Source organism: Sciurus vulgaris, assembly GCF_902686455.1.
Source record: "Sciurus vulgaris genome assembly, chromosome: 5".
Lineage (NCBI taxonomy): Eukaryota > Metazoa > Chordata > Mammalia > Rodentia > Sciuridae > Sciurus > Sciurus vulgaris.
This window is the reverse complement of record NC_136465.1, coordinates 94,768,864-94,791,751: the sequence shown is the minus strand read 5'-3', so window position 1 is coordinate 94,791,751 and position 22,888 is coordinate 94,768,864. Positions and strand designations below refer to the sequence as shown.

Genomic DNA, 22,888 nt, shown 5'->3' with positions numbered 1-22,888 from the left:
AGCTGGGTCAAATGGTGTGTCCATTGCAGGTTTTCTGAGGAATCTCCATACTGCTTTCCAGAGTGGCTGCACCAATTTGTAGCTCCACCAGGGATGTAAGTGTGTGCCTTTTTCCCCACATCCATGCCAATACTTATTGCTTGTGTTCTCTTTTTTTTTTTTTTTTGGGTGCTGGGGATCGAACCTAGGGCCTTGTGCTTACAAGGCAAGCACTCTACTGACTGAGCTATCTCCCAGCCCCTGCTTGTGTTCTTGATAATAGCCATTTTAATTGGAGTTAGATGAAATCTTAGGGTGGTTTTAATTTGCATTTCTCTAATTACTAGAGACGTTGAACACTTTTTTATATATTTGTTGATCACCTGTATACTTCTGTAAAGTGTCCAGTTCCTTAGCCCATTTATTGATTGGGTTCTTTGTATTTTGGGTGTAAAGTTTTTTAAGTTCTTTATAAATTTTGGAGATTAGTGCTCTGTCTGAAGTGTGTGTGGAAAAGATTTTTCTCCCACTCTGTAGGCTCTCTTTTCACATTATTGATTGTTTCCTTTGCTGAGGAAAAGCTTTTTAGTTTGAATCTATCCCATTTATTGATTCTTGCTTTTATTTCTTCTCTATGGGGGATGTCTGGTCCTAAGCCAACGTGATAGAGATTTGGGCCTACTTTTTCTTCTATTTGGTGAAGCATCTCAGATCTCATTCTTAGATTCTTGATTCATTTTGAGTTGAGTTTTGTACAGGGTGAGAGATAGGGCTTTAATTTCATTTTACTGCTTATGGATTTCCAGTTTTGCCAGCACCTTTTGTTGAAGAGGCCATCTTTTCTCCATTGTATGTTTTTTGGCACCTTTGTCTAGTATGAGATTATTTATGTGGGTATGTCTCTGTGTCTTCTATCCTGTATCATTGGTCTACTTGTCTATTTTGGTGCCAATACCATGCCGTTTTTGTTACTATTGCTCTATAGCAGAGTTTAAAGTCTAGTGTTGTGATACCTCCTGTATCACTCTTCCTGCCCAGGATTGCTTTGGCTATTCTGGGTCTTTTGTTCTTCCAGATGAATTTCATGATTGCTTTTTCTGTTTCTATGAGAAATGTCATAGGGATTTTAATTGAAATTGTGTTAAATCTGCATAGTGCTTTTGGAAGTATGGGCATTTTGATAATATTAATTCTGCCTATCCAAGAACACAGGAGACCTTTCCATCTTCTAAGGTCTTCTTCAATTTCTTTCTTTAATGTTTTGTAGTTTTCATTGTAGAGATCTTTCACCTCTTTGGTTAGACTGATTCCCAAGTTTTTTTTTTTTTTTTTTTTTTTTTGAGGCTATTGTGAACAGAGTTGTTTTCCTCATTTCCCTTTCAGATGTTTCATCACTTATGAATAAAAATGCTTTAGATTTATGTGTGTTGATTTTATATCCTGCTTTTTTGCTGAATTCATTTATTCGGTCTAGAAGTTTTCTGGTGGAGTGTTTTGGAAACTCGTGTCATTGGCAAATAGTGACGGCTTGAGTTTTTCTTTTCCTGTTTGTATCCCTGTAATTTCTTTGGTCTAATTGCTCTGGCTAGTATTTCAAGGATGATGTTGAGTAGAAGTGGTGAAAGAGGGCATCCCTATCTTGTTCCAGTTAAAGGGAATGCTTTCAGTTTTTCTCCATTAAGAATTTTGTTGGTCCTGGGCTTAGCATAAATACCCTTTACAATGTCGAAGTATGTTCCTACTATCCCTATTTTTTCTAGTGTTTTAAGCGTGAAGGGGTGTTGTAATTTTGTCAAATGTTTTCCCTGCATGTATTGAAATAATCATATGATTCTTAACCTTAAGTCTATTGATGTGATACATTACATTTATTGATTTCTGGATGTTGAACCAACCTTGCATCCCCGGGATGAACCCCACTTGATTGTGGTGCACTATCTTCTTACTATATTTTTGTATGTGATTTGCCAGAATTTTGTTAAGAATTTTTGCATCTGTATTCATCAGAGAGATCCATCTGAAGTTTTCTTTCCTTGATGTGTCTTTGTCTGGTTGTGGTATCAGAATGATACTAGCTTCATAGAATGAATTTGGACGGGTTCCCTCCTTCTTTATTTCATGAAATACTTTGAGGATTATGGGTCTGTGTTCTTTGAATGTCTTATAGAACTCAGCTCAGAATCCACCTGGTCCCAGGCTTTTCTTGTTTGCTAGGCTTTTGATGTCTTCTTCTATTTCATTGCTTGAAATTGACCTATTTAAATTGTGTATGTCCTTCTGGTTCAGTTTGGGAGGATCATATGTCTCTAGAAAATTGGTTGAGGTCTTTAATATTTTCTATTTTGTTGGAGTATAGATTTTCAAAGTAGCTTCTTGTTGTGTATTTCAGTGGTGTCTGTTGTGATTTCCTTTTTAATCCTGAATTTTAGTAATTTGAGTTTTCTCTCTTCTCTGTTAGTGTGCCTAAGGGTTTATCTATTTTGTTTACTTTTTCAAAGAACCAACTTTTTATCAATTTTTTGAATTGCTTATTTTGTTTCAATTTCATTGATTTCAGCTCTGATTTTAAATATTTCCTGTCTTATACTACTTTTGGTGTTGTTCTGTTCTTCTTTTTCTAGGACTTTGAGATATAATGTAAGGTCATTCAGCTGTTGACTTTTTATTCTTTTCTTGAATGCGCTCAATTTATGTGCTACAATGAATTTTCCTCTTAGTACTGCTTTCATAGTGTCCCAGAGATTTTGATATGTTGTATTATCATTCACATTTATCTCTAAGAATTTTTTTATCTCCTCCCTGATGTTTTCTTTTATCCATTCTTCTTTCAATTGCATATTATTTAGTCTCCAGGTGTTGGAGTAATTTCTGTTTTTTTATTTCATCAATGATTTCTAATCTCATTCCATTGTGATCTGTAGCTCTAATTTTTTGCATTTACTAAGGGCAGTTTTGTGGCATAACATGGTCTATTTTAGAGAAGGATCAATGTCCTGCTGAGAAGAAAATATATTCACTCATTGATGAATGGAATATTCTATATATGTCTGTTAAGTCTAAGTTATTGATTGTGTTATTGAGTTCTATGGTTTGTTTAGTTTTTGTTTGGAAGGTCTATCCCGTGGTGACAGCAGTGTGTTAAAGTCACCCAGAATTATTGTATTGTGGTCTGTTTGACCTGGAATTGAGAAGGATTTGTTTGATGTACATGGATGCATAAATATTTATGATCATATGTCTTTCTGATTTATGGTTCCCTTATGCAGTATGAAATGTCCGTCTTTATTCCTTTTGACTAACTTTGGCTTGTAGTCCACTTTATCTGATATAAGAATGGAAACCCCCACTTTTTTACTGAGTCCACGTGCATGGTAGGTTTTTTCCCATCCTTTCACCTTTAGTCTGTGGATGTCGTTTTCTGAGATGAGTTTCTTGAAGGCAGCACATTGTTGGGTTATTTCTTTTTAATCCAATCTGCCAGTCTGTGTCTTTTGATTGAGTTTAGGCCATTAACATTCAGGGTTATTATTGAGATATGATTTGTATTCCCAGTCATTTGGGCTTAATTTTGGTTTTTAACTTGACTTGGTTTCTCCTTTGATTGGTTTTTCCTTTAAGGTAGTTCCTCCCTTTGCTGACCTACATTGTTGTTTTTTATTTCCTCCTCATAGAAGATTTTGCTGAGAATGTTCTGTGGCACAGGCTTTTTATGTGTACATTCTTTTAACTTTTGTTTATCATGGAAGGATTTTATTTCATTTTCAAATCTGAAGGTTAGTTTTACTGGGTAAAGGATTCTTGGTTGGCAACCATGTTCTTTCAGAGCTTGAAATATGTTGTTCCAGGCCCTTCTAGCTTTTATGGTCTGGACTGAGAAATCTGTTGATATCCGTATTGGTTTCTCTCTATATGTAATCTGATGCTTTTCTCTCGCATCCTTTGAAATCCTATGTTTATTTTGTGTCTTAGGCATTTTCATTATAATGTGCCTTGGTGTGGATCTGTTTTAATTTCGTGCATTTGGTGTTCTATAAGCCTCTTGTATTTGATTTTCCATTTCATTCTTCAGGTTTGGGAAATTTTCTGATATTATTTCATTGAATAGGTTGTTTATTCCTTTGGTTTATATCTCTGTGCCTTCCTCAATCCTGATAATTCTTAAATTTGGTCTTTTCATGATGTTCCATAGTTCTTGGAGGTTTCGTTCATGATTTCTTACCATCTTCTCTGTTTGGTTGACTTTATTTTCAGGACTAAATATTTTGTCTTCATTGTCTGAGGTTCTGTCTTCCAAGTGGTCTAGTTTGTTGGTGATGCTTTCCATTGAGTTTTTTATTTGGTTTATTGTTTCCTTCATTTCAAGGATTTCTGTTTTTTTTTTTTTTTTTTTTTTTTTTTGAGAATCTCTATCTCTTTGTTGAAATGATCTTTTGCTTCCCGCACTTGCTCTTTCAACTGCTTATTGGAGTGATCATTCATTGCCTGCATTTGCTCTGTTATCTCTTCCTTTGCTTCATGAATCACTTTAATTATGTATATTCTGAACTCCTTTTCTGAAATTTCTTCTACCATGCTGTCACTGGATTCTATTAATATAGAATCTAGGTTTGTATGGAACATTTTCTTCCCTTGTTTTTATGTTGTTCACATCTTCCCCTCTAGCAGTGCATTCCCCCCCCCCCCCCTCCGCAGAGGCTTGTAGTGACCCTGCAGGTTTCCAAAACCTCTTCTTTAAGGGGGAGATCAATATTAGCAGTGCCCAGTGCAGACAATATACAGCCCTAAACCAATATCCCCTATGAAGACATTAACAATATTGTCATAATAAACAGTATGAGTTCAATTATTATCTACAGTATAAAAGATAGATTTACAATAAGGTGTGCAGTTTCTAATGGAGGACAAGGAGGATGGGTAGGGGTGTAGGTGTAACTGTTAATGGGATAAGAAAAAAGTATATAGAAATTCTAGATTGTATAAAGACTGAAAGTGTAATCAAAAGAAGTTGATTATTAGCATGAGAAAAGGGAGAAAGGGACTCAGGAAACAGGTAAACAAAAGGAAAATAGAGCAAGAAAAATAAAGAAATAAAAACTTAAAAATTTTCAAAAAGGAGAGGAAAAAAAAGAAAAAGAAAAAAGATCCACAGTATAGCAGTCATATAGTATTCAAACTCCCAGTCTTCAGTAGCCTGATGTGTGAGAGGTATCTGCCAATGAGCTTCCAGTCTCTAGCAGGCGTCTTAGGATGGGATTTTCCCCACCTAAAGATGGTTGCTTCTTCTTCCAGGATAATCCAAGATGGCCGCTCTGGCTTCCAAATGTGTTGGCAAATGGGGAGCTGCAGCTCAGGGTGTGGGCATGGTCGATCTGGGGTCCTGGAGGTGGGGTGTTTTGAGGAGTCCTGGTGGCAGCCCATGGTCAGTTGGTCTGTTGGGCCTGGAGGTAGGGTGCAGTTGTCTGGGCGGAGGGGTCCTGGAGGTGGGGCTCGGTCAGTTCGGCAGGGGGTCCTGCAGGTCCTGGCTGTTGTCTCAAAATGGCAGCAGCCACGTGTAACCAAATCTGTAGGTACTGTGAAGGCAACAGCAGGCAGCTGATGGATGGTAGGCAGCAGTCAGTGAGCAATCTGCACTCAAAAAGTAGTCGATATGCTGACAGACTGCAGGCGATCACAGTGGACAAATGGGATAAACAATAGGGGATCAATAAGCAGCAAAGACTGCCTCACAGAGAAACAGATATCCTCTGTTTGAAACCCAAGTTATGGAGCGACAAGGAACACAGCCTCCCTCTATTCCACCATCTTGGATCCTGAATATTTTTTGAATTAGGGTTTGATGATAGTTTGATTGAGTGAGGAAATTGGGGGAAAGGATAACTTTGTAGTTTTTGGCCTAAGTAATTAGAGAAAGTGAACTGCCATTCACTGAGGTGGGAAAAACTGAGAGTGGTCTTGGGAGAATGTATCTAGAACTCAGTTTTGGACATGTGCAGTTTGAGAACCTTCTTAAACATTCAAGTGGGTGTGTTCAGTTGACAGTGGGATATATGTAGCAACTGGAATTCAGGCGAGGTCTAGGCTGGAGATCGTCTTGAAAATTATGAGGTTAAATCTGTGGCATTTAAGACCACAGAATGGATGGTTTCATCAGTTGAGTGAGTATATAGAAAAGGGAAGGGTCTAGGACTGAGCCCTGGGGACACTAATGTACAGAGATGTAGAAATTGAATAAAATCATACTGAGGTACTGAGGTGGCTGAGAAGGAGCAGCAGGATTGGTAAATGGAAAGTGATGTTTGTTTTTATTTAATTAATTTCTGTGGTGCTAAGAATTGAATCCAGGAACTTGGGTAAGTGATCTACTACTGAGTTACACCCACAGCCCAAAGAGAAAGTTTAGTTGTTGTTGTTGTTTTGGTCCTGGGAGTTGAACCCAGGGACACTACCAATGAGCTACATCCCTAGCCCTTTTTTAATTTTGATTTTTGAGACAGGGCCTCACTAAGTTGCTGAGGCTGACCTCCAGGTTATGATCCTCCTGCCACAGTGTCTCAAGTTGCTAGGATTACAGGCATGTTCCACTGGGCCTGGCTGTTTTCTGAAGGCAGCAGGAGAAAGTGTTTCAAGGAACAAAGTGATCAACTGTCAGATGGTGTAGATGGGTCAGCTAACAGGCTGAAAATGACCCCTGGCTTCAGCAACATGGAGGGCCATTGGTGCCACTGAGAGCTGTTCTAGTGGAGCATTATGGCTGGAATATGTTCGAGAGAGCAAATTGCTGGAATTGAAGAATGAATTCAAATAGGTCTTTCAGGGGATTTTGCTCTGAAGAGCGAAGTCTACTAGTTGTGCTTGAGACAGGGATTAGGGTTCCCTTTCTTCTCGAGCTGTATCCTATTGTTAAAGGAGGAAAAAAATTCAGTGACACTCATGAAAGCAGAGAAGACTATTCAAGGAGAGAGAGGGTATTATAATAGGTTTAGGGACCATTTCAATGGGATTTTGCAGTGACAGGGAGAGAGTGAGTTCAAGTCTAAATATAGCATGGGCAAGTGGTGAGGAACAGGTGGTGAGGGTGGGGGTGGTCAGTGAATGGAAAATTACTAAGAGATAATATGAGGGTAAAGGGAATTCTGTCTAACTGACCTAAGAGAATTCTTGTTGAAGGCAGGGCAGGGTGATGAGACATCACCTGGGGGATGGTGGAGGATGAGGAACCTGATCAGATATTGAGGGCGATCAGATAACAAATGGGGGAAGGGGGGGCTGGTTCTTGCTAATCTGATATATCAGAGTTCTTGCTGAAATTGAATTTTACAAGGAAGTGTATAATGTGCCTATGAGAGAGTTCAGGAGCCCAAGTAAAGGGTGGTCACTTCTCTGTCACCACTTAGTCTTCTCCCCATGCTCATCCTTGAAAGAGAAAATGTAAGAGATCCAGGCAGATGTGTATTTGCATTTTTAACAGATAGATTGAATCATGTCTGTCTTCCTCCATTCTTTTCTCTAGAGACCTTCACATCCAAGCCCCTCCTAGTCAGAGCCTGTCTCAATACAAAAAAATAAGAGGTTGGAGATGTAGTTCATTGGTTAAGTGCCCTGGATTCAATCCTCAGCAACACCCCCCCCAAAAAAAAAAAAAAAAAGGTTTTACTAAGTTGCTTAGGACCTTACTAAATTGCTGAGGCTGACCTGGAACTTGTGATCCTCCTGCCTCAGCCTCCTGAGTTGCTGGGATTACAGACCTGAGCCCCCACACCTGGCTTGATGTGTTTTGATTTGTGTCAGGTTTGTAGCATTTTTCATATGAGATTATGTAGAGGTTTTGTTTTCATTATTAGTTCAGGGATTACTTGTGCTCATCTTGAAGGAGTTATAATAATAGGGATTTTTTTTTTTGGTATTGGGGATTTAACCCAGGGGGGTGCTTAACCACTGAGCAACATACCCCAACCCTTTTTATTTTGAGACAGGGCCTCACTAAGTTGCTGAGGCTGGCTTTGAACTTGCTCTCCTCCTGTTTCGGCCTCCAGAGCCACTGGGATTACAGTCATGCACCACCATGCCCATCAGTGGTAGGAAATTTTGTGAGCACATATTTCTCTTCAATAAGCTGCATCTTTTGTGTTGTCATGGCATTCATATTTGTTTATATCTATTAAGGATCATGAGATTAGAGATTCTTTGACATCATGAAGCATATTTTGATTTATTGTTGACTTGAATGCAACCTTTTTTCACCAAGTTTGGAAGTGATAGTACATGTGTGATTAATAGTATCGTTAGGGGCTGGGGTTGTGGCTCAGTGGTAGAGTGCTTGCCTAGCACGTGTGAGGCACTGAGTTCGATCCTCAGCACCACATATGAATAAATGAATAAAATAAAGGTCTATCAACATCTAAAAAATATTTAAAAAATAGTATCATTAATGTTCTTTTGAGTTTGTTTATGTGTGCCACCATTCCGAATTTCTGTTTCTCTTTTATCACTGAATTATTTAGAATGATGACCGAACCCCTGGTCATCATTTTACCCACAAATATCTATCTCTAAAATCTCTCTAAGTATCTATTATTAGTTTTTTAAACAGTGCCAACCATGGTAAGTGTTGTTTTAGAAAAAAACATAAAACCATAGGAGCGGGGCATAATGGTGTATGCGTATAACTCCAGACTCTGGAGGCTGAGGCGGGAGGATCTCAATTTCCAGACCAACATGGGCAACTTAGTGAGACCCTGTCTCAAAACAAAAAGGGATGGCTCAGGGGTAGAGCACTCCTGGGTTCAGTCCCCAGTACCACATGCACAAATATAACCATAGTATCATTAACACAATTTTCATTTTAAATGTTTAAAATAATTCTTTAATAGCATCAAATTTATAGTCAGAGTTTATATTTCTCCAATAGTATCTCAATTGTTTTCCACAAGTTAATTCAAACCAGGTTTCAGATGCACACTGTATTTAATTGATATGGCTCATAAATCCCTTTTACTCCATAGTCCCACCACCCCCTTTTTTTCCTTGCAGTTTGTCTAATAAACAGTTATTTTAGGCGCGCTCTTACTGCTCACCTTACTACACAGAATATGTCATAGTTAATATTGTATACTTCTGTAAGCAAGCATGTAGTCTCATTTCTTTTTTGTTGTAGACGCAGCCAATTGATACTGCCTACATAGATTAATTCTTTAAGGGTGGTGGAAAGGGTATTTTTAAGATCAGTTCACTTTTTTTTTTTTTTTTTTTTAATGAAGCTTTACTAATTAAATCCAGAATGTTAAATTGCATTTGTTATCTACTAAATTTTCATTTTTTTTTTTTTTTTTTTTTTTTTCAGGAAGAGTATCTACCAAAGTGTTCTTCACTCTTTTTGCCATGCTTGGTCTCTTCATTTGTTTCTTTGGACACAGATTCTGGAAAACAGGTATCTTGACCAGTGTATATGCCAGTTATGTTCCTCGTTGTCTCTGGTCTGCTGTGCTGTTGGGGAATTATAAACAATATGGAGTGTGAGCACTTCTTGCCACTGTCCTCATATGTTTGTGGCTGGGTTCTTTTGCGTTGCCCTGCATTTTTATCTTTATTTTTTTATGGTTCTGAGGATTGATCCCAGACCCTTGTGCAGGCTAGCAAGAACTGCACCGCTGAGCCACATTCCCAGTCCTGCATTTTAATTTTTTTCCTTTTCTCTCAAAAGTGAAGTACAACCTCCTCTTAATAAGAGGGGAATAAAATTTGCTTGTCTGGTAAACTTCTTTAGTTGCTTGGTCTGCTAGTGACTAAAAGTAACTGAGAATAGAAGTCAGAGTATCTGCCTAGTGTGTGTGTATTTTGGTGATGGTGATGGCCTTACTGAGTCAGGCTCCAGGTCTGTGGTGTAGAGAGAGCCTGAAATGTCTGCTCAGTCCTGGGAGGTTCTGCTGCCCAGGGGAGTTTCAGAATCCACAGAGGGAAATGGGGTAGGGAGTGGGATGGAAATTATACTTACTGAATTGGTTTCAGTTCTTTGGATTACAGTTTATGTAATGTTTTCAATTGCCTAAAAAATTTTTTTATTAGCAAGCTGTATAACTGAGCTTCATGGGTAGAGTGAACATAATTCTGGTGTAATTGCTCTTTGAATTTACTCTAATAAAGTGTTTGAAATATCAACTTCTTTCCCTCTGTTGCAACACTTTTTTCTTGTTTGGTAAGAGAGTATGGTGAGGAATACTCAATCCCTCAAAGTATAGAATGATTCTGTGACAAATAATTAATTGCTTGACTGTATGCAAAATCCCAAAGGTATTACCAGGGTTTTTATTTTTCTTTTATGTTGATACTTATCATTTTATATACATTGAAATTAAGATACAGGACAAATACTACCAATAACAACTGAGAAGAATATGAGAAAATAGGTAGAGCTGTATCCTCCTCAATCAGGATTAAATGTATTTATGGGAAACAAAGTTATATATGTGCTTTTATTTTCAGGTATTTTAATGGATGAAGATAAGATAATTTAAAAAAGATATTAAAGTCACATTTTGCTTTGGAATACCTTTTTTATTTTGCACATATAATTTCGTTTTTGCTTATGTAACTGCTAAAATGTAGTGTGTAATTTCAGATTAGAAACATGACAAGGGTACCCTCAGTAGAAAATATGAAATTAACCATTTAATAATTGAAATTGATCTACATAAAAGGGTGTCTGGTAGTTAATGCTATACTTTATATTTTATCCATGTAATAATAAAATTACTCCCAATGACTTCTAAATTTCTCCTGCCTTTTAGATAATTACTGTGCTTCTCCAAATGCCATAATGTGTGACTATTCCAGGAGTGTAAGCATATATTGATAGGTTCGATGTTTAAATTGCATTGTAAAAGGAGGACCTAACCATAGCTTGTTTTTGTTTTTCTGCCTGCTGGCTTGCCACTAGAATTATTCTTCATAGGCTTTATCTTCATGGGATTCTTCGTTTACATATTAATCACAAGACTGACACCTGTTAAGTATGATGGTAAGTGAAAGTGATAGTTTTATTTGGTGTTCACAATGGAAACTGCTGAACTGTACACAGTGGTGCACATACCTGTTAGTTACTCTGGGGGCTGAAGCAGGAGGATCGAAAGCTCAAGGCCAACCTCAGCAGCTTAGCTAGACTGTCTCAAAAGTAAAAAATATAAAGGACTGGGGATGTAGCTCAGTAGATGGTCCCTGGGTTCAGTCCCCCGTCCTGTGGGCTGGGGGGGTGGGGAATGGAGAGAGGAAAACTGCTGTGTTGACACTTCACTTTTCCTTCTGTAGTTGGACTTGTGTGTGATGTCCCCTTGCATGTGTGAAGTGGCCCCCTATGCTCCAAGTATCTCTTCTAAACTACTCATTCAGACTTTCTCTTCAGGATTTTTAATCTGCATGGCAAATTCCTTGAGATTTAGGGAAATGAAAGGCCATGTCGATTATAAACAAGATACAAAATGTACAACATCAAAATGTTAAAATGTTCCTTACCTTAAAATAGACATTTTCCTTTGCTACCCCATCCCATTTAACAGAATGCTTGTCACCTTCCTCAGTCTGAACTCATTGACAAGCCAAGCCTGTGACGCTCCTATGGAGTTAACATAGTGGTTAGATTCCTCCCTGAAGAGGTCTGTTCTATGCTGGTGTCATGACCTTGCTGAAGGGTTGGTGGGGCTTGACTGAGGGAAGACTGAGGCTGGCTCTGATAATGGTACCGTGTGTCTGAAGCATACGGTTGGAAATGCTTCAACAGTGCATCTTCTCCCTTTGTACAGTTCGCCTGATCCTGACAGCTGTAGTTGGAACCATTGGCGGGATTTTCTTGGTGGCTACATGGTGGCGATTTGGAGTCCTCTTACTGTGCATGCTGTGTGTTGGACTCGTGCTGGGGTTCCTCATCTCCTCAGTGACTTTCTTCACTCCATTGGGTAGGAGATGTGTAATTGATGTTCTGTGTGTTCGGTTCATTGTTTGGAAGACTTTAATTGGGCTCTCTAGACTCAAATATTACCTTGTTAGGAATTTGGATCCTGGAGTGGTGCTGTGTACCTACACTTTTTGAAGGGTTCTGGGAATTTGCACTGATGATGTGGCTTTTCTAGAGAAGGCCTACACAAATAAGAATTCCTACTTTTGCTGGGTGTAGTGGCACACACCTGTTATCCCAGAGACTGGGGAGGCTGAGGCAGGAGGATTATGAGTTCAAAGCCAGCCTCAGCCAGCCTTAGTGAGGCTGGACAAGGAACTTAACAAGATCCTGTCTCAAAATTAAAAACAAAACAAAGCAAAACAAAAAACATAAAAAGGGCTGGGGATGTGGCTCAGTGGTTCAATCCCTGATACCAGAAAAAAAAAAAAAAAAAAAAAAAAAGCCTACTTTCTCAGAGGCACACTGTACTGTGTATATCATAGAATGTCTGTGGAGGTAACTTTGTGCCTGTGTATTTCTGTGAGAATTAATGGAGCTAAGGAGGACTCTTATTATGGTAGAACAGTGATTAGGTGTTTTTTGTTTTTTGTTTTTAACCCTGGAACTCTTTGTATAGTGAATCATATATATCATAAGCCCAATATATCTCACATATAAATTGGCAATGTTGTGATGGCAACTGATCTGGGAAACCTGATGCTGTATCCTCAGACTTCCCAGGTGTCCTCCACCTCCACTCCTCCCTTTTTCCAAACCCCAAGTGTTCTTAAGGTAACTGCTGGTAATTACGTAGAGCAGTAGCCCAAGGATGGTTTTGCAATTTTGTTTTATGTAATTTAACAAATCCAAATAACCTGTGAGTTACTATTCTTAGCTTGTACAATTACTTACATTTCCAGATTGTTGTCAAAATGCGAAGAAAAGAATACAAAGATACTCTCTTAGGCTGTTTCCTTTGTGATAATTTTAGATCTTATATTAATATTGAAATTGATGGAAATGTTAGATTAACAATAAGTTTCCTGAGGCTGTCGACTTTTAACAACACGCAATATAACAGAGTACAATTCATGTGTCCCTCGGCTCTTTAAAGATTGTTTTTTAAGACCAGAGAGAATTGACAACCCGTGTGTTTCCCGACTATCCAAGGCCCTTTGTCCTGACTTTAGCAAACCTGTAGCCAAGCTCATTTCTGCTGGTCTCTCATGCGTGGCCTTTTATTTAGAAAATCTGGTGAAAAGTAGTAGTGATTAAGCTTGGCTAAATGACAGATTCTTATGGGGAGATAACTGTTGAAATTACAGATGGGAGGTCCTGCCCTAAATGTGCTAAACCAAATACCACTTACTGGGGTTTCCTCCTTTCTGTTAATGCTTAGAAGATGGAGGGAATATAAGTTAGAATTTCTAGTATTTAGTGTGCTTTTGATAAGTAGAAAGACCTAAATTTGGAAGTCAGGGAAAAAAATGTAATATACATTCTGGTCCCTAGTGCCCTGCCTGGCTTTTCACTTTGGACAGGGCACTGACTTGCAGCTTTGTTTCATCATCTGTAAAACTCCAATAGGACAGAAGTGATGAGTGAGATAATACAGTCTTCATTTTCATCTTTATAAAAGTAGCCTAGAGCACCTTTCTCTAAACTTTTTGATGAACTATTCCTATTGGTGAAAATAATTTTAGCATATGCCATATATATAGATGTGTGTGTATATATGTATATATATGTACACATATGTATGTTTACATATATGTGTGTATATATATGTATGTATGTATGTTTACTTATGAACTATCTCATAACTCATGGACAGTTAGGGTGAGCATTTCCTTATTGCGGGTGCAAACTCATAATTTTAAGCATTATAATTTGAAAAATATTTAGCTGACCTCTGAGATCTGATTAGATTGCTGTTTCATCTTATGTGGGTAGCAAAAGAGATGATTCTGTGAAAAGGTCCATTCTTCATCTGTGTGCATTGTAACTATATTCAATCCTTGGCAAACAAAAAAAGATGCCACTGGTTAATATAGTTGAACTTCAGAATATAATCCATAAATTCACCTCACTATGGCATGTTGCAATTGGCTTTCAGAAAACATGGAGTTCCAAGGTCAGATCCTCTGCCCAAAACATGGGTCTCAAGCTATAGCACCATGTACAGATGAATCTTGGTGCCAGCATCATATTAAATCATCAGATTTTTTTTTTTTTTTTTTTTTTTTGAGATGGGGTCTTGCTGTGTTTCCCAGGCTGGCTCTGAACTCCTCCTGTGTTCAAGTGGTTCTTCTGCTTCAGCCTCCCTAGCAGCTGGGACTACAGGTGTATACCATCACACCCTGCTCTTGTTTTTTAAACTCACTTTATAAAGAGTTTTCATGTATTGGTTATGGGTCACCCTAAGCTGTGCCACACGTTGGAGTCAGGTGGCAGAAGGGTTTGGTAGGAGCAGAGAATGTTTAGTTTCTGTCCCTGATTTCCTCTAGTAAGCAGGGTGTGGCAGGATATGGGTTGATAAAAAAATCTAAAGAGGATTTTGCAGCTTATAATGTGTAAATTCATAATTTAACTTTGAATCTTTTTACTTGTCCTCCACCCCCCAATACAAAATAGGAAGCATAGAACTTTAGAGCTAGAAGGAGTGATTTAGACCTTGGAGATAATTCAGTCTTTTTATGGGTTAGGAAACTGACATCCGGACTCACAGGGCTAGTAAATAGAAGAGATGGAACTGTTGTAACCTCTTCTAAAATTATCCTACTACTACATGAAGGGCATTTACCTGTGTCATCTCCCCTTCCCTTCTAAACCACCTTCAAAGGGGATCATAGCGATAGAAATGAAGAAAATTAGAGTTCATTTCTAGTTGCCAACATATTCCCTGGTTGTTGCTTTAAGTCTTCAATCTTTGTCTGTGTTCCAGTATTGAGAAAATGAAATTTAAGTTGGTGAACCTCTTGTTTAGTCTTGATTTCTCTTTGCTTTTTCAGGAAACATAAAGGTTTTTCGTGACGATGGTGTATTCTGGGTGACTTTCTCTTGTATAACTCTCCTCATTCCAGTCATTTTCATGGGCTGCCTAAGAATAGTAAGTGTGTCATTACAAGTTAGATTGATTCATTATATTTATTGTCCCGGGCTTTTCATGATCAATTACTGCATGTTTTTATTCACTAGAGAGGGCTGTATGATTATCTGCTTCTAAATAGTCTTGTTACTAAGAAAGCAAAGGAAATTCTATGTATGATTATCACACAGTCATCTTTGTTTCATCAAATGGAGCATCAATTGTCAATGTATTTCAGCAGTGGGAGCAGAGAAGTCATCTTTCTACAGTGCAAAAATCTGATGGGGCATTAGTTCTAGCTGTTTCTCCAGAATGGGTTTTCATTTAATTAGATGTTGGTGTTGAAGTTCTTTCACAGGGAATTTTATTTTCTATAGTGCAGTTAGGCATTGCTTAATAACAGAGCCACATTCTGAGAACTGCATCTGTAGGTGATTTTGTCATAGCACAGAAACGTCATAGGGTGAACTTATACAGACTAAGAGAGTATCAGTAGGTGATATAATCTTGTGGAACTGCTGTCATATATGCAGTCTGTCTTTATGTGGCACCTGGCTATATTTCGATAAACTGATCTTTTCAGGTAACCTTTTTTAGCTATTAATACTTGGTCCTTTTTCATGTGCCCTGAGGGATCAGAAGTGATTCTCTGTGACTGAGGCTAGTAGTGAGAATTAGAAACTACTCATTCTATCAGGGATTATGCCTAAACTTTTCAATTCTTCCACAGCTGAACATCCTGTCTTGTGGCATTGTTGGCTCATATGCGGTGGTTTTGGCCATTGACAGTTACATGTATACAAGCCTTTCTTACATCACATTGAATGTACTTAGGAGAGCACTCCACATGGATTTCCACAGAGCTTTCACAAATGTGCCTTTTCAAAATAATGGTAAGATTCTTAAATCCAAAACCTGGAGTGGTGTTCAAATAGGAGAGTGGAATAGGAAAGAAGTGAGCAGCATTGAGTTTCCATGATGAACATATGTGAAGTATAAGTAAATCACTGTCTTTCCCTCCAGCTTCTTTCTGCAAAAAAAAAAAAAAAAAATTTGGTATATGAGGGCATGGTTGCATGTTGGAATGCCAGGGATTCAAACAATTAGTTCTTTTACAACCAGTTTGAACTTTTGGATACCTGTAATAGAGAGTTCCTAGAGAGTTCGTAGTGTCCAAAATAAGACTGTGGCTTTCCTGCTAGTTACTTAGATTGTGAGCAAGAGAAAGTACATGGGTAGACTTACTCACTATGAAGTCTGATATTAGAAAGAAAAATCCAGACTTGGTCCATGAAAGGTTGTGTTCTTATATGTTAGGTTTTAAAATACAAGTGTTCAAATGGTGCTTCTCTACTGTTTTATTTATTTATTTATTTATTTTTTTAGACTTTATTATCCTGGCAGTATGGGGGATGCTGGCTGTAAGTGGAATTACATTACAGATTCGAAGAGAAAGAGGGCGACCGTTTTTCCCTCCCCACCCATACAAGAGGTGGAAGCAAGAGAGAGAGCGCAGAGTAACGAACATTCTGGATCCAAGCTACCATATCCCTCCACTGAGAGAGAGGCTCTATGGCCGATTAACCCAAATAAAAGAGCTTTTCCAGGAGGAACAGCCAGCTGGAGAGAGGACACCCCTCCTTCTGTAGATGGCATGGGCTTGGTCAGTCTGCTTCAGCTCTGGAATTCACATCCAGACTGCTTTAGCAATCCCTGGTGCAAGTCTAATATGGGATCAGCTCTGCATGAGATTGTGGTGTCTTTTTTGATATGTGGTAACGGTGCACTAGGGAGTTATGATTCTAAGTGACAGAATGAGAAGGATAACTGAACAGTTGGTGGTAGAGAGGCTTTTCCTTATTTTCCCTTATACATGGGAAATTACTTTTTGGTTTATAAATATATGATCAACGTATTCCATTAAATAGACACACCCCAAAATAATAATAATAAAAATAAAAAACAATGATTCCTCTGAAAAGCCCTGGTGTTTCTTTTTATAACTCCTTGAATAATTATCTCCCCTGAGTCTGTCTAAACTTGGGGAGGGGGAGTTATTCAGTCTTTATTTACCTCTGTGCTTGGAGATTTAGGGATTTGATACTGAGCTCCCGAATGTCAGGATATAAAGAGAAGTAACTCATCTTACTAAAAGCAATCTGACTACAAAGGTACGTGTCTTTTTTTTTTTTTTTTAAACCAAAAGGCACTTTTTTCAGTATTTAAAAGATTTTTTAATTGTAAAACATACATAAAGTTTAACAGCTTATTTTGAAGTATACAATCCAATAGTTCTCCTTTGTTTTTGACTTTTATTGCTTAAAATGGTAATTTAAATAGCTAAATTATTCCAGTTATTTGAAAATTAGTCAATTTATGTAGATAGGATTTTTATATGGATGGTTTATTTAGATTACAAAACATAGCATTTTGTTATGTTTTTTTCTTTCAAGACTTCATAGAGTTGACAGCTGGGTATGGTGGCACATTCCTGTAATCCCAGCAACTTGAGAGGCTGAGGCAGGAGGATTGCAAGTTTGAGGCCAACCTTGGCAATTTAGCAAGATCCTGTCTCAGAAAGGGATGAGTATAGCTCAGTGGCAAAGCACTCCTGGGTTCAATCCCTAGTACCACAATAAATAAATAAATAAATAAATAAAATGGTGATCTTTATTTTAAACTACATTAGATGACATGGATTCATGCTCCCTTCTCCCAAGGAAACAAGTGATCCCTCCTTGAATCTATACTGCCATTAACAGCCTTAAAAAAATCTGCACTTAAGTTTTCCCTGCTAAAGTAGCTGTGTTAGCATTGGTGTAAAATAGTTTTTAATAATTGTTTTTCTGAAATTAAAGCCTCTTCTACAATCTGTGTTTTGAAGTGATGAGGAGGGAGTCAACAAGGATTCAGGTATTCAGTGGGCCGGCCTTTAATTAAGAAAGACCACCTTGGATTCTGTAAGGAGGGCCCCTTCAGTTTCAGTAACCTTGTTCACCACAAGTAGCACCTGGATGCATGGACTGCACTCCTCCTTCTCATGGGCTTTCTTCTCACCTGTCAGAGTGCTGGACTGTGAGCTGGTTTCTCTGACATGCCTGAGTGATGTTAAAGTTGATCATGGCTGTGGCACACACATGTGTGAGGTGACCACTATTTAATTGATGTTGCTTTTTACAGTTTCTTCAAAGTACAAAAGATTATTGAAGCTTCAGGTAACGGGAAAAATCTCTTAACTTTGCTTTTAAAAGTATTTTGGGAAGGATAAAACAATGAACAAATAGAAAACAAAACCACATTTGCTTTGAAAAATTTAAAATAGGTAATTTTTATTGTTTATAACCACAGTAACACTTAAATTGACTAAAAAGTCTTTTTTTAAACTTAGGGACTCTGGCTTCTTTGATCTTCGTACATTCTAACCGTTACATGGAATATCTGTGAGTTGTTCTCAGTACCCTCAGAATGCTTTGCAAGTGAAGAGTGTAAAAGGTGGAACACCATTTTTTGGAAAGATGATACAAATTATTTAAAAACATAATTTATAATAAAAATCCAATTTGTATAATTTTTATAATAAATACCTATTTTGAAAAAAGTGCTAAAAAGCCTAATTATTAAAGTATTAATTTGTGTTGGATTCATTAGCTCTTCAGGTATTTCATTTTCTGAAAGTTCTGATCTGTTACAGGTTAGTTACCAGGTTGCAAACCACACTAGCTAAATAGTACTTGTAGGCCTGTTGAGTTTTCTGAAGAAGGTGATAGAAAACTGATTCCAACAAAGAATTTGCTAGAATACTAGACCTGGAAAGGACTTTAGAGATAATGTTATCTGTCCCTTTTATTTTATGCCTGAGGAAATTCTCAGATAACTGCCCAGACCTAAGTTGGAGATGCTCAGCACCCTATCCAAATGTGCTTCGTATTAATCATAAAGATGTAAATCACTGATTATTTTCAATTTTCTTTTAATAAACTGGTAGGCTAGTCTTCATGTTAATATTTATAACTGACATTTTTAGGAATTACTAATTTCACATAAGTATGTTTTTCCAAGTTAATTCTTTGTGGTCCCGGACCATCATAGGTTTGTTTTCTAATACCAGGGATTGAATCCAAGAGCATTTAACCACTGAGCCACATCACCAGCCCTTTTTTATTTTATTTTAAATTTTGAGACGGGGGTCTCACTAAGTTGCTGAGGCTTGAATTTGTGATCCTCCTACTTCAGTCTCCTGAGCTACTGGGATTATAGGCATGTACCACCATGCCTGGCCCATTTCTTTTCTTTTTTAATTTCAAGTGACTGATACATAATATGTAATATTTCTAATAACCATAAATATCTATATAGAACCATTTGTGTAGAACTTTTTTGTTTTAAGGATCATTCTTGATGATGTCCATAATACCTGTTGGTAAACTTCACTAAAACCCATAGTTCTTGGCTTTAATTTTCTGAGAACAGGGCCTTAACCCTGGTGCTCAGTCCTGCATTGGGTCTTAGCCCTTAATGGGAGAACAGCTTACCTGTGTTTTCCTTTTATATTATGGACTGAACTATAATCTCACCAAATTTATATTTTGAAGCTCTAGCTCTCAGTATCTCAGAATGTGACTGTATTTGGAGATAATGCCTTTAAAGAGGTGATCAGATTGAGGCCATCAATCCAATCTGATATCCTAATAAAAAAAGAATAGGATATACAGAGAAACCCTGGGAGCACGTTAGAGGAAAGCTCATTTGAATAAGCAGCAAGAATGGCCATCTGCAAAGAGGCCTTGGAAGAAACTAGTCCTTCTGGTACTTTCATCATACACTTCTAGCCTCCAGAGAAAATTTTATTGTTTAGGCCACCCAGCCTGTGATATTTTGTTACTGAAGCCCTGGCAAAGTAATATAGTTTGTAAACATTTTATTCCTATAATTGGTGGAAATGCTCCCTCACAGTTTTGCCATTGTATTTGCAAGGAAATTGACAATAAAGAGGAGCTCCAAGTTAATCAAAACTTTGGATTTATCCAGGGATTACCATGTAAACACTGGGGAGATTGGCAGATCTAGATCAAGCTATATCAAAACAAGAGGCAAACAAAACAAAACACAACACAAAAACAAAATAATAGTGATTTTTGACTTGGATATTTTCTTCAAGACAAATTTTTTGAGTTTTTATGTGTCAGACATTGTCTTGTGTGCTAGGAAGCTGATGGCAAATACTACAAGCCTGATTTTTGCTCTCAGGGCTTAGTGTAACAAGTGAGACAGATACTAAAATAGTTACACAAAGAGGTACAATATGCAATGACAATTTCTAACGGGGTGAGGTAGAAAGAGGCCCATCAGGGAATATTTTCTTGAGGAAGTGGTTTAAGCTGAGATTTGGAGGGTGAGTAGGAGTGACCAAACCAAAATGGGGCAAAGTGTGTCCCATGTAGTAGAGGGGAAACAGTCTTAAGCCTCCCTTCTCATTACAGAGAGCACTCGGGTGTATCTCACTTGGATGCCCAGCCAGTCCTGATAGCCTTCTTTCTGGTGGTTGCTGGGTTCAGCTCTTGGTATTCTGTTAAGGGTACTATCAATCTTTGTTAAATTTTAACCACACGACAAAACTGCAGCAAATACCTTCCCTTTTTATCTTGCTGCTTTAATTCCTCTCCAAACCCTAGATTTTGGCAGGAGTTCTCTAGGAGATGGGTCAGCATGTCTTCAAAAATAATTTTTCCTATTCAAGCCCTGTACACAACTGTAATGTACCTGTCACTCCCAGCGTGAATTCCTCCCCTTGCAAGATTACAGAGTGGCTGATTATGGAGTCTTTAAGGGGTGAAAGGCTCACTGTCTCACATGAGGTGTATGGTTCCTGCTGACAGATTTCATTGCCCAGCTTGTGTGCACATACTCTGACCTGCTCGAACTCATGGTGGGCCTGTTGAGAAGCACATGGATATCTGTGTCTGGGGACTTTGAGCAGAGGGACAGAGATCAAAATGAAAAACGAGAAGCAAGTGAGATCATTATTAAGCGTGCCTTTGCTCTCCAGTTCTCCATGAGTTTTTTCAGCAATTGAACCAGGCATGTCTCAGTTTGCTTCCTTCTTCCCTTTTCTCTTATTCTCCCCTCCACAACTGGTACAGGCTGAGGCAGGAGGATTACAAGTTGAAGGCCAGCCTGGGCAACTTAGCAAGACCCTATCTCAGATAAACGATAAAAAAAGACGGGGGATGTAGCTCAATGGTAGAGCACTTCTGGGTTCCATCCCCAATACCTAAATAAAACACCCCTGCTCCAACCAGCTGTCATTTGGGGGACACCATCCATGTATCAAAATTCCTTAAAACAAGATATTGTCAAGTCTGGGCTTAGGGTTCTAGAGGGATAGCTTGAGGCCCAGGGTTGAAGGCTTCTAAAAAAAAATCTCTTATTAATGCCTGACATTTTTTCAATATAGTCTTATTCCATGAGTAGAGCTATTCAACTTTCCTTTCAACCCAGCTCTCACTTATGAATTCCTTTATTGATATATACCAGTTATTTTCTTCTTACTCACTGAATAGTGTTTTTACTATCTTATGTTTTACATAGGTCTTGAGTGTTGCACAAAGTAGGAGCAAAAACCTATTGAGGTAGGATTTTTTTGGGGGGTACTGGGGATTAACCCCAGGGGTGCTTTACTACTGAGATATGTCTCCTCCCCCTTTTAAAATTATGAGACAGGATCTTGCTAATTTACTTAGGGCTTCACAAGTTGCTGAGGCTGGCCTCAAAATTGCAATCTTCTGCCTTAGCCTCCTAAATTCTGGAAAAACAGGCATGTGCCACCAAACCTGGTAAGATAGGTCATAAGATGAACGTATTCTACAGGTTAACATTTGAGAAATTCATTCACTATGGGAAAAAAACTTTCTTTTTTTCAGGGTAATGAACCTAGAGTCCTGCACATGCTGTGTAAGTGCTCTGCCACTTTAAAATTCTTAAACTGTTTTTTTTGGCAGGGTTGGGTTGGGGGGCAAGCAGGATCTTGCTAAATGGCCTAGGTTAACCCTGAACTTTCCATCCTGCTTCAGCCTTCCCAGTAGCTGGGATTATTATAGGCATGCACCACCAGGCCTGATCTGGAAAACACCTTTGAAAGCAGTGAGCACTTGACCACAGAGTAGTGCTGAAATTTAAAACCAGGAGTGGAGAGATCACCTCCATTTTAAAGTAGCCAAAGGCCAGCCCAATTAATCTTCCACTGTATATGAGAACAAAAGCAAAATGCTGAAGTTTGGGGGTTTTATGCAACCACAGTGGACTAATCCAGTACATAATAAACCACATTAAGTACTGTGAATATTCTTTTTCCTTTTGGAGGATATTTAGGTTGAATTCAACTTGTTCACTCTAATATGGCTTGGACCAGGGGTAGCAGTGCATGCAGATGGTGAGGAATGGTAGGTTTCTGATATATTTTGAAGAGCGAGCCAGCAGGATTTGTTGAGTTGGGATGCAAGATAGAAAGTAGAGTCAAAGACGCCACTGGGGTTTTTGGAGTTGGCAGCTAGAAATGGGATTAACTGGGATGGGGAATAGTGTGGAGAAGTTCTGGGAGTTCCACTTTGGACATCTTGAATTTGAAATGACTCTTTGGCAGTCACAGGTGGACAAATCGAAGAGTTAAAGAGGGGTATAAACTGGAGCGGTAAATCTGAGTCATCCAGCGTTCAAGTGATAACACCAAGGAAGTGAGCAGATACACAGCACCAAATAGGAATAAGGACTGACTGATGGTGGCTAACGTTGAGGTCAGAGAAAAGAAAGGAACAAAGGGGACCTAAAAAGGAGATGCCAGTTAGGTTAAAGGAAAATGTCCCCTCAAATGCCAGTTAGAAATTATCTCCATCAATATT

At 38.3% G+C, this 22,888-nt stretch overlaps 1 protein-coding gene across 5 annotated transcripts in view; it reads left to right on the top strand.

Annotated features, from left to right (window-relative positions):
* The window catches only part of TM7SF3 (transmembrane 7 superfamily member 3), a 42,541-nt gene extending 25,357 nt beyond the window's left edge, over positions 1-17,184 (top strand). For 4 of the 5 annotated variants that reach the window (XM_079139379.1, XM_079139382.1, XM_079139381.1 and 1 more), the window contains 6 exons: positions 9,320-9,406; positions 10,913-10,993; positions 11,772-11,924; positions 14,917-15,014; positions 15,724-15,886; positions 16,380-17,184. In XM_079139379.1, the coding sequence (XP_078995505.1) occupies positions 9,320-9,406; positions 10,913-10,993; positions 11,772-11,924; positions 14,917-15,014; positions 15,724-15,886; positions 16,380-16,642 (845 nt within the window). In that variant the 3' untranslated portion in view covers positions 16,643-17,184. The remainder of the gene's footprint in view (positions 1-9,319; positions 9,407-10,912; positions 10,994-11,771; positions 11,925-14,916; positions 15,015-15,723; positions 15,887-16,379) is intronic. The other variant, XM_079139380.1, reaches the window with a different exon arrangement.
* The last annotated feature ends 5,704 nt before the right edge of the window (positions 17,185-22,888 follow it).